This window comes from Bombina bombina, chromosome 4, assembly GCF_027579735.1.
Source record: "Bombina bombina isolate aBomBom1 chromosome 4, aBomBom1.pri, whole genome shotgun sequence".
NCBI classification, from domain to species: Eukaryota; Metazoa; Chordata; class Amphibia; order Anura; family Bombinatoridae; genus Bombina; species Bombina bombina.
This window is the reverse complement of record NC_069502.1, coordinates 1,178,551,865-1,178,566,522: the sequence shown is the minus strand read 5'-3', so window position 1 is coordinate 1,178,566,522 and position 14,658 is coordinate 1,178,551,865. Positions and strand designations below refer to the sequence as shown.

The 14,658-nt window shown below is 36.5% G+C and overlaps 1 protein-coding gene and 1 long non-coding RNA gene across 2 annotated transcripts in view; both read left to right on the top strand.

The window, feature by feature from the left end:
- LOC128655813 (uncharacterized) overlaps positions 1-5,496 on the top strand; it is a 32,133-nt gene extending 26,637 nt beyond the window's left edge. The window contains exon 4 of the long non-coding RNA XR_008401914.1: positions 5,471-5,496. This is a non-coding gene — a long non-coding RNA (uncharacterized LOC128655813). The remainder of the gene's footprint in view (positions 1-5,470) is intronic.
- A 4,268-nt stretch (positions 5,497-9,764) lies between these two features.
- PLB1 (phospholipase B1) overlaps positions 9,765-14,658 on the top strand; it is a 185,362-nt gene continuing 180,468 nt past the window's right edge. The window contains exons 1-4 of the mRNA XM_053712807.1: positions 9,765-9,782; positions 10,731-10,811; positions 12,452-12,517; positions 13,475-13,575. Coding sequence (XP_053568782.1) covers positions 9,765-9,782; positions 10,731-10,811; positions 12,452-12,517; positions 13,475-13,575 — 266 coding nt within the window. The remainder of the gene's footprint in view (positions 9,783-10,730; positions 10,812-12,451; positions 12,518-13,474; positions 13,576-14,658) is intronic.

Genomic DNA, 14,658 nt, shown 5'->3' with positions numbered 1-14,658 from the left:
CTATCAGGCGTGTGTGTATCTGACTTACAGATCCTACTGTTTTTAATAGCTGCCCTTCCAAGGCTATCAGCCACGTCTCATATGTATGTGCTTAACCTTTTTCTTTAAATTGCCAAAAAAAAGTCTTTAAATCATTATGCTAGTGTAATCTAATTGTATTTTCTATCAGGCCTGTGGCTAACTGTCTATCTGACTTACACAGCATACTGTTGTTAATTGCTGCCCTACGTAGCAGCCAGCCAGTGCGACCACTCATATGTGCATTGCACTTCTTAACATTATTTTAATATTAAAATCTAAAATTTTAAAATATTTTGCTAGTGTAATCTAACTTAATTTTCTATCAGGCCTGTGTTTTTGTCACTTACACAGCATACTGTGTTAAATTGCTGCCCTACCTACCATCCATAACTCATATCTGCCAGCCTGTGTGCCAGGCCCAACTAGCCAATTAGTGGCACCAATCATAATTCTTGTAACAGTATCAAAAAAATTAAAATTCATAATTGTTTGGAGTGCAAATATTCAGTCTACTAGTGCCACTGAATTGCAGTTTCCTCCTGCCTGCCAGCCTGTGTGCCAGTCACAAACTAGCTAATTAGTGCCACCAATTCTAGTTGTTGTAAAAGTATTGTTAATCTTTAAAATTCCAAATTGATCGCTTGTGATTCATCAGTTTGCTAGTGCCATTGAATTGCACTTTCCTCCTGCCTGCCAGCGTGTTTTCCAGGCCCAACTAGCCAATTAGTGGCACCAATCATAATTCTTGTAACAGTATCTAAAAATTTTAAAAATCTCCTAGTGCCATTGAATTGCATTTTCCTCCTGCCTGCCAGCCTGTGTGCCAGGCCGACTTTCAAAATATTTATATTGTATATTGTATATTTATATTTGTATATTGCATCGATTGAGCTATGTAATCTATGTATCTATCTATCAAATCTATCTATCTCGTGGTTGTGCAAGTGGACTGTTTGCGGTTGATTGCGGTGCGTAACACTTGGAGTTTGCTCTGTCACTGTGATGCAGCTGTAACCCTTACAATACCTGATAGATACGACATCATAACTGATGTTTTAAAGCACGTTATTGCAAACAATTTGGGAATGTTAGTTGATTTAGGCCCTTTATGGGTTAAAAGCAGACTCTGCATAAACTATGTAATTTTCCATGGGAGTTTTGCCATGGAGCCCCCTCCAGCATGCCACAGTCCAGGTGTTAGTACCCTTGAAACAACTTTTCCATCACTATTGTGGCCAGAAAGAGTCCTTGTAGGTTTTAAAGTTCGCCTGCCTATTGAAGTCAATGGCGGTTCGCGCGGTTCGCGGGTTCGCGAACAATACCGGAAGTTCGAGTCCGCCGTTCGCGAACCGAAATTTTTAGGTTCGCGACATCACTAGTCAGCATCATGCTTACACAAGTCAGCAGACAGTCAGCATCATGCTTACACAAGTCAGCAGTCAGCATCATCCTTATACAAGTCAGCAGACAGTCAGCATCATGCTTACACAAGCCAGCAGACAGTCAGCAGCATGCTTACACAAGTCAGCAGACAGTCAGCATCATGCTTACACAAGTCAGCAGTCAGCATCATCCTTACAAGTCAGCAGACAGTCAGCATCATCCTTACACAAGTCAGCAGACAGTCAGCATCATGCTTACACAAGTCAGCAGCATGCTTACACAAGTCAGCAGACAGTCAGCATCATGCTTACACAAGTCAGCAGACAGTCAGCATCATGCTTACACAAGTTAGCAGACAGTCAGCATCATGCTTACACAAGTCAGCAGACAGTCAGCATCATGCTTACACATGTCAGCAGACAGGTCAGTTACAAGTTGTTTCAGTTGTTTTATTGTTGGCTGTTTGTGAGTAGTTTAAATTCAGACTGACTTGAATAGCCATTCTTGTACCAATTTTAATAATTGGTAAAGTTGGGCCTGTGTGAATAAACCCAGTTATCAGTAAAGTATAAATAACAATAACATCTATAAGATGCATATTTTATCACAAAGTACATTTCATAGAACATAACCAATAAACACTTAACAAAGTGGGTATATTATGTAGGCATTCTGGAGTAGCAAACAGGATGAGTAATGCATAAGATGCAGAAACTGATGAGCTGGTATGATTGGTTGTTTTTTATATTCTAAATTCAGTATTTTACTGAATTTAGACTCAGGAAAGAGAATGATGCATTGCCACTGGTTTTCAAACCTGTCCTCAAGCATCCCTAACAGGTCAGATTTTCAGGATTACTTTTGGTGAGAGCAGTAAAATAACCATGGTTACTAATCAGCTGATTATTTCACCTGTGCTCTAGTTCAGATGTCCTCAAAATCTGTCCGGTTAGGGAGCCCTGAGGCCAGGTTTGAAAACCGGTTGTCTATGTTCTTGCATTAAAATCATGCACCACGATTAAAAGGCCTGACTTTACGTGCTTGTGCACATTTTCCCCCATAGACACCAATAGAGAGAAAGTGTTAGAAAAAACTAACACCTGCGATTGCGGAATGGCGATTGCTATAACTCGACCCCATTGATGTCTATGGGGAAAAGAAAGTTATGTAAAAACCCTAACACCCTAAGATAAACCCCTAGTCTAAATACCCCTAATCCACCACCCCCAACATCGCCGACACTAAATAAAACTATTAACCCCTAAACAGCCGCCCCTGCATCACTAACACCTAAATAAACCTATTAACCCCTAAACCGCTGGACCCCCACATTGCTAATACTAAACTAAAACTATTAACCCCTAAACCACCGCCCCCACATCGCTACTACTATAATAAACCTATTAACCCCTAAAATGCGACCCCCCACATCGCTAATACTAAACTAAAACTATTAACCCCTAAACCGCCGCCCCCCACATCGCAACACACTAAATTAAACTATTAACCCCTAAACCTAACATCCCCCTAACTTTAAATTATACTTACAATATAACTACCTTATGGGTGTTAGTGTACTTTGTAACATTTTTGTTATGAGTTTTGTGAAATATTTTTGTTTTGTAAAATCCATAACTACTGGTTTCAGATCGCGGAATGGATTGTGGCGGTATAACCTATAAAGCTAGCGTAATAGCCGGACCGCACAACCTGTAATATGGGAGACCTCAAAATTCCACACTCAAAAGTCATTTTGTTTAGTTCGGAATGGAGAGTTGCGTAAAGACTAAAATGCTAGCGGTATAGCCGTACTTGTAATACAGGAGACCTGCATATTCTGCGTGCAAAGGCAAATTTTTCAGCGGTATAGCCGTACCGCAAAACACTTGTAATTTTGCTGATGATGAGTAGCTGTTAATTTTTAAAACTAAAATAATATTCTTTTTGGGAAAATAGATTTCACAGACGTACTGCATGATGTGATCTAGGAACTTATAGGAAACACATTGGTGTTGAATAAAATTATTTTATAAAATGAGGCTTTTCCTAAAATAAGATTTAATAAAACAACATTCATGAAAGGAAGGAACAAAACATGCAGAAGTTTTTACAAGAAAGATTTCTCTTGTACCTGTAGATATTCATGTGCAACATAAATCATAAGGTAGATGCCATATTATGAACTGACCTGGTGAACTTGTGTAGCCAGTGGGGTATATAGGTTTTATAATGGACAAGGAGAAAGCAGGCACTGCTTGGTTAGGTTAAAATAAAAGCATACCTTTATTAGCAATATTAAAAAGTACAGGTGACTCTTCAAACAGAGGACAGGCAAAGACAAAGGCAGTCTGACGCGTTTCACGCCCCCTAGTGGCGCTTCCTCATAGACTCATATATATAGGTTTTATGCTGCCCTAAGCACTCAAAATTCTGCTCCCCCCTCCCCCCACCCCAGGTTTTGGTCTTTTTAGCCATAATATTTTTGGTGAGGGTGTAACGTGCCATTTTTTTCATGGCATTTGCAAAGTAAATGTTCATGTTTAAGTGTACGTGTGTGTGTATGTACTGTATGTGTGTATATGTGTGTGTATGTACTGTATATGTGTGTGTGTGTGTATGTACTGTATATGTGTGTGCGTGTATGTAATGTATATGTGTGTACTGTATAAATATATGTGTGTGTGTGTGTGTGTGTGTGTATGTACTGTATATGTGTGTGTGTGTGTATTGTATATGTGTGTGTGTGTGTGTGTGTGTACTGTATATGTGTGTGTGTGTGTATGTACAGTATATGTGTGTGTTTGTGTGTGTACTGTATATGTGTGTGTATGTACTGTATATGTGTGTGTGTACTGTATATGTTTGTGTGTTCTGTATCTGTGTGTGTGTGTGTGTGTACTGTATATGTGTGTGTATGTACTGTATATGTGTGTGTGTGTACTGTATATGTGTGTGTATGTACTGTATATGTGTGTGTGTGTACTGTATATGTGTGTGTGTATGTACTGTATATGTGTGTGTGTGTGTATGTACTGTATATGTGTGTGTGTGTGTGAGTACTGTATATGTATGTACTGTATATGTGTGTGTATGTGTGTGTATGTACTGTATATGTGTGTGTGTGTGTGTGTGTACTGTATATGTGTGTATGTGTGTGTGTATGTACTGTATATGTGTGTGTGTGTGCTGTATGTGTGTGGGTGTGTGTACTGTATATGCGTGTGCATGTACTGTATATGTGTGGGTGTACTGTATATGTGTGTGTGTGTGTATGAACTGTATATGTGTGTGTGTACTGTATATGTGTGTGTGTACTGTATGTGTGTGTGTATGTACTGTATATGTGTGTGTATGTACTGTATATGTGTGTGTGTGTACTGTATATGTGTGTGTGTGTGTGGGGGGGGGGTTATGGTGTGTGTGTATGTGTAGTGCAGTGTGCGTGTTTGTGTGCAGTGCAGTGTTTGTGTATGTGTGTCTGTAGTGCAGTGTTTGTATATGTGTGTTTGTAGTGCAGCGTTTGTGTATGTGTGTAGTGCAGTGTTTTTGTATGTGTGTGTACTGCAGTGCGTGTGTAGTGCAGTGTTTGTGTATGTGTGTAGTGCAGTGTGTGTGTAGTGCAGTGTTTGTGTGTGTAGTGCAGTGTTTGTGTATGTGTGTAGTGCAGTGTGTATAGTGCAGTGTTTGTGTATGTGTGTAGTGCAGTGTTTGTGTATGTGTAGTGCAGTGTTTGTGTAGTGCAGTGTTTGTGTATGTGTGTAGTGCAGTGTGTGTGTAGTGAAGTGTTTGTGTGTGTGTAGTGCAGTGTTTGTGTATGTGTGTAGTGCAGTGTTTGTGTGTGTGTAGTGCAGTGTTTGTGTATGTGTGTGTGTAGTGCAGTGTGTGTGTAGTGAGACTCAAAAAGTGCTGCCCCCTCCCCAAAGTCTGCTGCCCTATGCAAGTGCTTTGTTTGCTAGGCCAAAATACGCCTCTGTGTGTAACTGTATAAAATAATGAGACCCTCAAGTAATAATGCAGATAAGATAACCAATTTCAAAATAAAAAAATATTTTTTCTTCCCAAACAGCATTGGCGGCAATGAAGACGTTTCTACAGTAACAACATTACCAAGTATGTCCTTCTATTTTTATTAGACATTTATAGTTAAAGGGACAGTGAACACTTTTTAATTAGAAGATGTTTCTGTTGTTATGGAATAACATATAAGCCAAGTTTAAACATTTTGACCCTTTCCTGCCGAGGTTAAAGTGTCTACATCGGTACAACTGTTCCAATGTAGACAAATTGAAATCACCATGATTGCGAGATTTCAATTATTGGATCGGGTCTGCGGGGCGTCCCTTTAACGCTAGCAACGCCCTCCAGACTGCGATCAAATCCAGGAAGCACAGTAGGCTTCAGGACAGCCGTTGGCTATGATGTTGTATTCTGTCATAATGGCGCTAAAGGCCAGCGCTGTTTGGATGGAATATAACGACATAACAGCGGAAAAACGTTAATACAAATTAACATCTCATTTGCTGCAACTTTTTTTTTTTTTAATATCCAAACTCCACCGCAACTTGCTTTATCTAGAAGAGCCAATACTGGCTAGAGTCTGCTGACAACAAGACTAGCTGTAGTCATTATGTTACTATAAAGTGCATTGGTTAGCATTTTTATCTTTTAAAGTCACTTAGGGAATTATATGTAGCAGGGTTAGTCTTGGAAAGTCAGATGGGTGCATTACCATCTCTGAGAATGAGAGAATTAGCCATTTTCAGGGCTAAATTGCCTAAAATGGGGCAAAATAAATAATAAATATAAAAGTGCAAAAATAAAATGTTCTAATGCATTAGAGGATTTTATCATTGCACTATTACTTGCAAATAACTCTGTGTATAACCCCAGCAAGGGGCTTTAACACACACAGTTAAATTCAGTTCCACGGCAGCAATGCCCTACTGGGACCTAAATGAACACATCTGGTGAGCCAATGACAAGAGACATGTTTGAAGAAACCATTCATCAGCTAGCTCTCATTAGTGCGTTTCTGCTCCTGAGCCTACCTAAGTGCACTTTTCAAGGATACTGAGAAAAACAAAGTAATTTTGATAATGGAAGCAACTTTAAATGTCTCTTAAAAGTGTGTGTTCTATATGAACCATGAAAATGTAATTTGATGAACAGCAGTCACTGATATTTTGCATTAGACAACAGTCTTTTCAATTTTAATGTTAATTCAATTTTTAATTACAATTTTTCCATTTTTTTAATTTAGCCAGGTTATATTTACATAAAACATATAGGGCTAGATACAAGGGGTGCACTAACCTTTGCACGAGAGCGATATCAGGTTTTTGTGCGTAAGTTAAAGACGACTCATATTACAAATTGAAAGTAAATGTGATTGTGAGAGCGCAATCGCATTTTATGCTCCTCCTGTTAGCATGACTTAAAAGCTTGCGTAAGGGGTGGTTAGTTAAAAACACTATCTGATAAAAATTATTCATATAAATATTTTTATAAAAAAGTTATAAGGGCTCAAAAGTATTTTGTATATCACAAGGTTTTTGACTGCAAAGGTTGCTATTGTATAAATACATACATATATTGTACATGTCTAAATATGTGTATGTATGTGTAGATATATATATATATATGTGTGTGTGTGTGTGTGTACATATGTATTTATGTAGTCATATGTGTATATATGTGTGTGTGTATATATATATATATATATATATATACAGTATATATATATATATATATATATATATATATATATATATATATAATGTACAGTATATGCACACACACATTGGAGTTCTTTGCATTTAAATACCTGAAAACATGACTACGCATATTTATTCAATATTAATAAACCCCGCCTTAGCTTTAAAGCTGAAAATTGTTACGCATATTTTACATTCCTATGTTCTTCACTTAGAATGTTTTTTAATTTGTAAAAATGAATATCCATAACGCGTACTATATATATGTGTGTGTGTGATAATGTTAATGTAAAATATATATATACCTACATATCTATAGGAATTGATATATAGGTATAGGTATATACAAATGTATATAGAAATATGTATTTACAATAAAAAAAAAAAATTTATGTATGTGAAGAACATTGGAATGTAAAATATTAATAACTCCTGTTGAGTTAGCAAGCTAATGATAAGTGTTAGGTTTTTACTCCTGCGCACTCCATTGAAGTCTATGAGGAGAAGAAATTAACGCGGTTGCAAGCTTTTTAGTTTTAAAATGTAATACACAAACGATATTTGATGCTCTCTGGTTGTATTATTAGGTGCTAGTGGTTACAGTGTCAAGTAGTAATTTTTTAATTATAAATTGGTTGTAAATTGTACATATCTGATTAACTCTAAATTAACTCTGACACTCCATTATGCTTTATTTTTTAGACATACTCCGTAATTTCAACCCTAACATATTCGGATTCTCACTGAACAAAGGATCACAAAGTACAACAGATTCTTATTTTAACCGCGCTGTACCCGGAGCAATATCAGCGTAAGTGCAGCATTGACTAGCACCACACAAACAGGCAAACAACAGATGTATATTTTTATTTCTATACTGTTGCCAATCCTATACTTCCAGTTTTCTGTGTGCATTGTAACCTATCACAAAACCAGTACCCACCACCCTGTGTAAATATACTATATTTACTGTTTATGTGCATTGTAAGATAGTGCTATATACTTACCATGTGCTTTATAATTGATAATGTAAGAATATAACCATGTTCCTAACCTAAAGGGGGTTAGTTGTGATGCCGATTGATTTTCTTTAAAGAACCATTAAATACAGTAGAATTGCATTATTGAGAAATGCATAATAAAAATAGCAAAGCAGGACTGGTCCTTCTTTCCACTATTGCTGAGAAGGCATTCAATCGCCTAGACTTGGATTTTTTGTTGCCACAATGTGGAGAATAGGTCTGGGCGATCAGATGCTTAACCTCATCAGGAGCCTTTATCAATAACCTACTGCTAGGGTTAGAGTCAATGGGGGCCTCTCGGACAGTTTCAGCATCGCAAATGAGATAAGACAAAGTCGTCCACTTTCCCCTCTACTTTTTATAATAACCATAGAGGATTTAAAGAAAGCCCAGAACTCACTGTATACAGCATCATTTCAAACAGCAACTGTACAGACCATGATTTCCAAACCTCACTCTCACATACAGAATGGGGTTTCTCTTTACGGTATTTTTATTAACCGTAAGAAGGTTGTGCTTTAAAACCAATAAGACTGAATGGCATATGCTTAACTCCCAATCACAACGATGCAATTCCAGAGAAACCCCATTCTTAATGACGAGAATACTCTATATTACAATCTCAAAAATATGAGTATGAAATAAAATGAAAAATTGCAATAATAGGTTTGCTAAACTCCATCTCTCGATGTTGCGGTTATGATTTGCGTTTTCTCTTGTTTCCCGCAGATCTAATTTTCTGTATGAGATATCACGTATCTGTCTAATAAACCAATATATACTGTATATGTAAATCTATGTCCTGCCCACTACCAAGGCACTGTACAATAGTGCTGAATATAATGAATCTAGACCATGTGTTCACATATACATCTAAAATGGTGTCTGTGGCCATTTCAGTGTATTGCACATGACCAATATAATTTATTGATTCCAAAGCACACATCAAAAAGGCTATTCTTAAACAAATAAATGAGTCTTTAAAGAATTGAAATATTTTGTAAAGAAAGGTATTACTATTTTTTTTCCTTTAAACCCTTAATATAATAAATATATCATAATTAATTTTCAAGTGTGAAAACACCAATTTTCTTTTTAGATGCACACTTTCCGAGGCATCAGCTCCTACTGAGCATGTGCAAGGAATTCCTAGTATATACACATATATGCATTTTGTGATTGCCTGGTGGTGCCTATCAGGAAAAAAAAATATTTTTGATGTTATGTTGATTATGCAAGTCTATTGTAATTTAATTGTCCTTTAGTTAAATAATGCTAGGAATTCACAAACCCCATAAGATCTATCTCCATGCCAGATTTCCTGAAGATAGTTACAGTAGTTTTTGCTGTAGCTTTGTCTAAAAATCCTTATGACAGTACAAGACAATGTCAATTTTTCACGTCTTAATAAAAAAAGTACTAAACCAATTTTCTTTACATTTTCAGTCCTAAGTTTAAGCCAAATATCTGCATCCATTTAACAGTTATACTCCCTAATATAACGGTTAACCTCCTATAGGAATTCATTGGATCTATAGGTCTGTTTGACAATGAAGAGCAAGTAAATTACATCTAGATTGTTTTTTGCAGTGATATGCCCGGACAGGCCCGCAAACTGGTGGACATGATGAAAGCTGAAACTGTGAGTCAAACGTCAGTTGTGTCTGTGGTTTTTTGGTTAAATATAAGATGGGACGTCTATAAAATGAAGACATGAGGCTAAATAACAAAACATCTAATCAACTGCTCAAATTTACTGTCTCTTTGTTTAAATAAAAAAAAAAAAAAAAAAAGCTATATGAGCAGAATCAAGATGTAGTATCCTATGAAACAGTATGAAATAGTATTGATCCCTCATCCCTAGAGATTACAGAATTAGGCTTGCTAGACAGTATTTTACAGTTGTGGATAGTGGTGCCACCAGGGGGAGCAATTTCCCCCCCAGCATAATGGCTCCCCCCATGTGTCACTGTCTCCTTGCTGTGATTGGAAATATATGTATGTGTCTCCCTTTGGTGCCTAGAAATGCCACTTGTGGTGGACAACATTTTTAGGTTTAGGCTAAGATAGATAAGAAGAAATATATGAATAAAAGCCCTGTTATGGTACCATATCTCATAAGTGTGTAGTTGTTTCTGAGTTATGATGCATAATACCTCCCCAAGTGTCCCAAATATTATGGGATTGTCACAGGTTAGGAGCTCTGTCCCCATCCCTCCCACAACTTCACCCATGAGTGCAAATGTCCAAGTTTCTAGGCTCCACCCACAACATGTCTAAGCTCCACCCAACCTCACCTGTCTTGGCAACCAAACGCTATCTCCCACAAGTACCCCTTTCCTCCCTGCTTAAGCCTCCAGGAAATGTTTATGAATATGCACAATAATTTATGCTAATTTATGTTACTTATCATATTTTTTCCAAAATGTTGGCAACCCTAGACACAGTTGATAATGGCTATTAGCTTTGCCTATATTTTAATAAACAGTAATGTAACAGAAACTACAATTATTTAACTTATGATATTTACCCTTTTTGTTTTTATTTTGTTTTCTTCTGATTTTTTTTATAAATTATTATCTTTTTGTAGAGAATAAATTTCAATGAAGACTGGAAGCTTGTGACATTGTTCATAGGAGGAAATGACCTGTGTGACATATGTGATGACCTAGTAAGTGATACTGTCTCAGTGTCTATGGAGGAAGAAGGGGCTACCATTCTATCATATACACCTTATACACATTTTTCATTCTGTATGCTGTTCTGTGACTTTCCAATATTGTCCCCACTTGAACAAAATAACCCCTTTATTACTTTACTCTCTAACTCATAACTCCTTGCATTTTGCCCTTGGAAATGAGCGTCAGATTTATGCCTTTTTGATCTGTGTTTGGTATTTGAGTGATAAAGTGAGCAATTTAGGTAGCTCATGGGTGTGGCTTAAGCAGCTTGTGAGAGTTTGGAGGAATTTGATATTGGAGTGTGGGGCTCCCATGGAGCAGTGAGACTCCCTAGAACAGTGATAATTGATGCTAGAAAATGCAGGAAGTATGGAGGATAGTGAGACATATGTCTTAATTCAGAACTGTTCTGTATCATGTGGGTCAATTGGGAACTCTGCTAACCTTCTTTCTAAAAGGCAATGGGGGCCGGATCTCTAAAGCTCTCTGGTCTGGCAAAATAATTTAAGATGTATTGTCAGTACTGCAAGGTTCCTCAAATTATATTAGAAAAGTGAATTGTATCTTGAGAGCAATTTATCTCGCTATATGGGGTTCTGGGAGTATAGAAAAGATAACCACATACAAAATGTGTTTTTTGTTTTTTTTAATAATGTTATTTATTTCCATGCCAGCAAGTCTTTGAATATCAGGGCCACTAACTTATAAGTCTAGATTCACTAATAGCCTCTCTTATCTCCCCAGTTTCACCAATTTGTCTCTTATTCTATCATTCAAGCCCATTCACTAAAACACAGAGAGATAAGTTTTTTTTAGTCAGCTGCACACAAAATAACCATAACCAATAACAGCAAATGACTTGTTATTGAAAGATAGAGACGTCAGCCAAAGGGATTGTAAAACGCCTGTAAAAATAAACCCCTCTGAAGCGTTCTTGTCACAAACTAATACAGAAGATGAGAATTCCTTCCTTTTCAGTAGACTTGTGCAGCTTCGAAAAATTTGGTTCGGATCGATTCGATTCGAATCGATTCGGAATTTTGGTCAGTGTTAAGTGGGATGTGCTGTGTATTACACTAGTATACTGTAAAATACTAGTGTAATACACATCCATCCGAATCTACCGAATAAATTCGAATCGATTTGGATTTATTCGGTAGAGTCGGCACTACCGCAATTCGGAAATTCGAATCGATCCGAATCTCCGAATTCGACAAATTCGTCCGAATTTCGATTCGGACCGAATTGAATTGCACATGTCTACTTTTCAGTATTTGTGCAAAATGTCTGGCTCACTGATGGAAATGTATACAAACAAATCTAGTACTAAGACCTACACAAACAACATTCTATTATTATTATTATTATTATTATTATCATTATATTATTTTTATTGATAAAACTACACAAAATGAATGAGACATTATGTTCTGATACTTTATGGATAACATAACATTGAGTGTTAGTGTCTAAATTAATTGGGTGTGCTATAAATGGTAGAGAATAATAAATAACCTTTAATTCATTCATTCATATTAATAGAATAATGCTGCTTTATAGGATAGCATTATATCTGAGCTAGTCTGAATAATTTCCAAACGTGATAGTTTTGCCTTTTATTTTTCAACAGGATTATCATTCTCCAGATAACTTTGTGGCTCGTATTCAAGAAGCTTTGGACATATTGCATAATGAAGTAAGACAACACTTGTGTTTTATAGTTTTATGTTTTACAAAAGCCTGTGTATATTTTATTTGTACTGACATTTGGCATAGGTGGTTACAAAGTTACCTCACTAAATGGTGACACAATCATGTAAATATTACAAATAGTGACGTTTATACCATATCAGATATTAAACTGATGCTGTCGTGGCAGCAGTGATAAAGGAAATCACATACTGTAGAGCAGGGATGGAGAAGGAACCAAATACCCAGACTTGCTCTCAATACACTTAGGTCACCTGCTTCCTAACTACTGATTCTGGGGGCTACTTTTCAGCTTCACACATATGTTAAACAAAACCACATAAAGCCACAGTCTGTTAAAGGGATACTAACCCCACATATTTTTTTCTTTCATCATTCAGATAGAGCAGCAATTTTAAGTACTTTTCTAATTTACTCCTATTATCAAGTTTTCTTTATTCTCTTGCTAACTTTATTTAAAAAGCAGGAATGTAAAGTTTAGGAGCCGGCCCATTTTGACCTATATTAATAGGTCAAATTTACATTAAAACAAGTGATTTTGACTGTCAAGTAAAGATATTTACTTTAAATACTCCACTAAGCAATATATGATGGGAAAAAGTTTAAATTTTCTGTCCCTTTAAATTAAATGCATATTTATAATTATCAGAACGATTCTAAAATACTTGTGAGGAGGGGCCTTGGTTTTATTAATGTTAGTTAATTAGATCTCCCTTACAAATGGCCCTAATAGGCATTGGCCCCTGTATTTGCCACATATCTTCACCCCTGCCGGAGGAGAGGCGACAACTATTTATCTACTTATCTTGTCTTATGATTCCTGATGTTTTTACCATTGTCAGACGGTCACCCTGGCTAAGCGATACAAACAAGCATTTACTAATCTAATGTGACAGCAGTAAATACATAAATCACTTATAATACAATTTCTTATTCCCAACAGGTCCCAAGGGTGTTTGTGAACTTGGTGTCAGTACTCGACATAATACCACTCAAAGATCTCTATGACGATACACGGACTAAGTGCCCACAGTTTTTAATGAGGTTGGGTTTTCTCTTTTTAATACTATTTTCTTGTGTTAGATTTAACAGCTGGAGTGGGGGATTTAAGGGGTAAATATTTGCAGAGCATTTGGTAGCACACGCCCCACAATATTTATCAATATACCTCATATACGGGCAAAGTGATTAACTCCCAAGTGCAAATGTGAGCTTAAAGGGACAGAATACTGCAACATTATTTATGTTTCCATTGACTTGTGATACCAGCAGCAGGCTATAAAATGTATGAGCAATTGCTCCTGTATGTTTATTTTTGTACATGAAATAGCTAGTTTTGCTCTTTGGGATCACAACCCATCAAAATCAGTTTAGTTTGCAGGGAAATCAGATCTGCTTACTTTATCACTACACAACCATGCTTGCTTATCTTATCTATATATGTACACCAAAGCCCAATACTTACAGAGAAAAATGGAAAATTAACATTTTATTACTTATCTCTCCTAACCCCCAATGGGATGTTATTTTATTTTGCTGGCTATGTTTACACAGCTTTTCTATAGCCTATACTTAAAGGGACAGTCTAGTAATAATTAAACTTTCATGATTCAGATAGAGCATGCAATTTTAAGCAACTTTCTAATTTACTCCTATTATCAATTTTTCTTTGTTCTCTTGGTATTTTTATTTGAAAAAGCAAGAATGTAAGCTGAGGAGCCAGCCAATTTTTGGTTCAGCACCTGGGTAGCACTTCTTGGTTGGTGTCTAAAAGTAGCCACCAATCAGCAAGCGCTACCCAGGTTCTGAACCAAAAGGGCGCTGACTCCTAAGCTTACATTCTTGCTGAATTACTGGAAACAAATTAAAGAGGAGAAACAATTAGGGTAAACTTTCCCTTTACGCTCTATAATGGCACAAGTAAGAGTTATTTAGGGTGAGGCAATTCATTTTTATACCAACAATTAACTCTGGTAATGCTCCAACATGTTGCTAAAGGCCGAATAAAATGTAATTAAAAACATATATAATACATTTTGGAAATATAGCTGTGTGATACCATATGTTTAGATATGTTTTTCAGACTATTATAGCCCATAGTTATAGTGATATTTTTTTATATTTAGC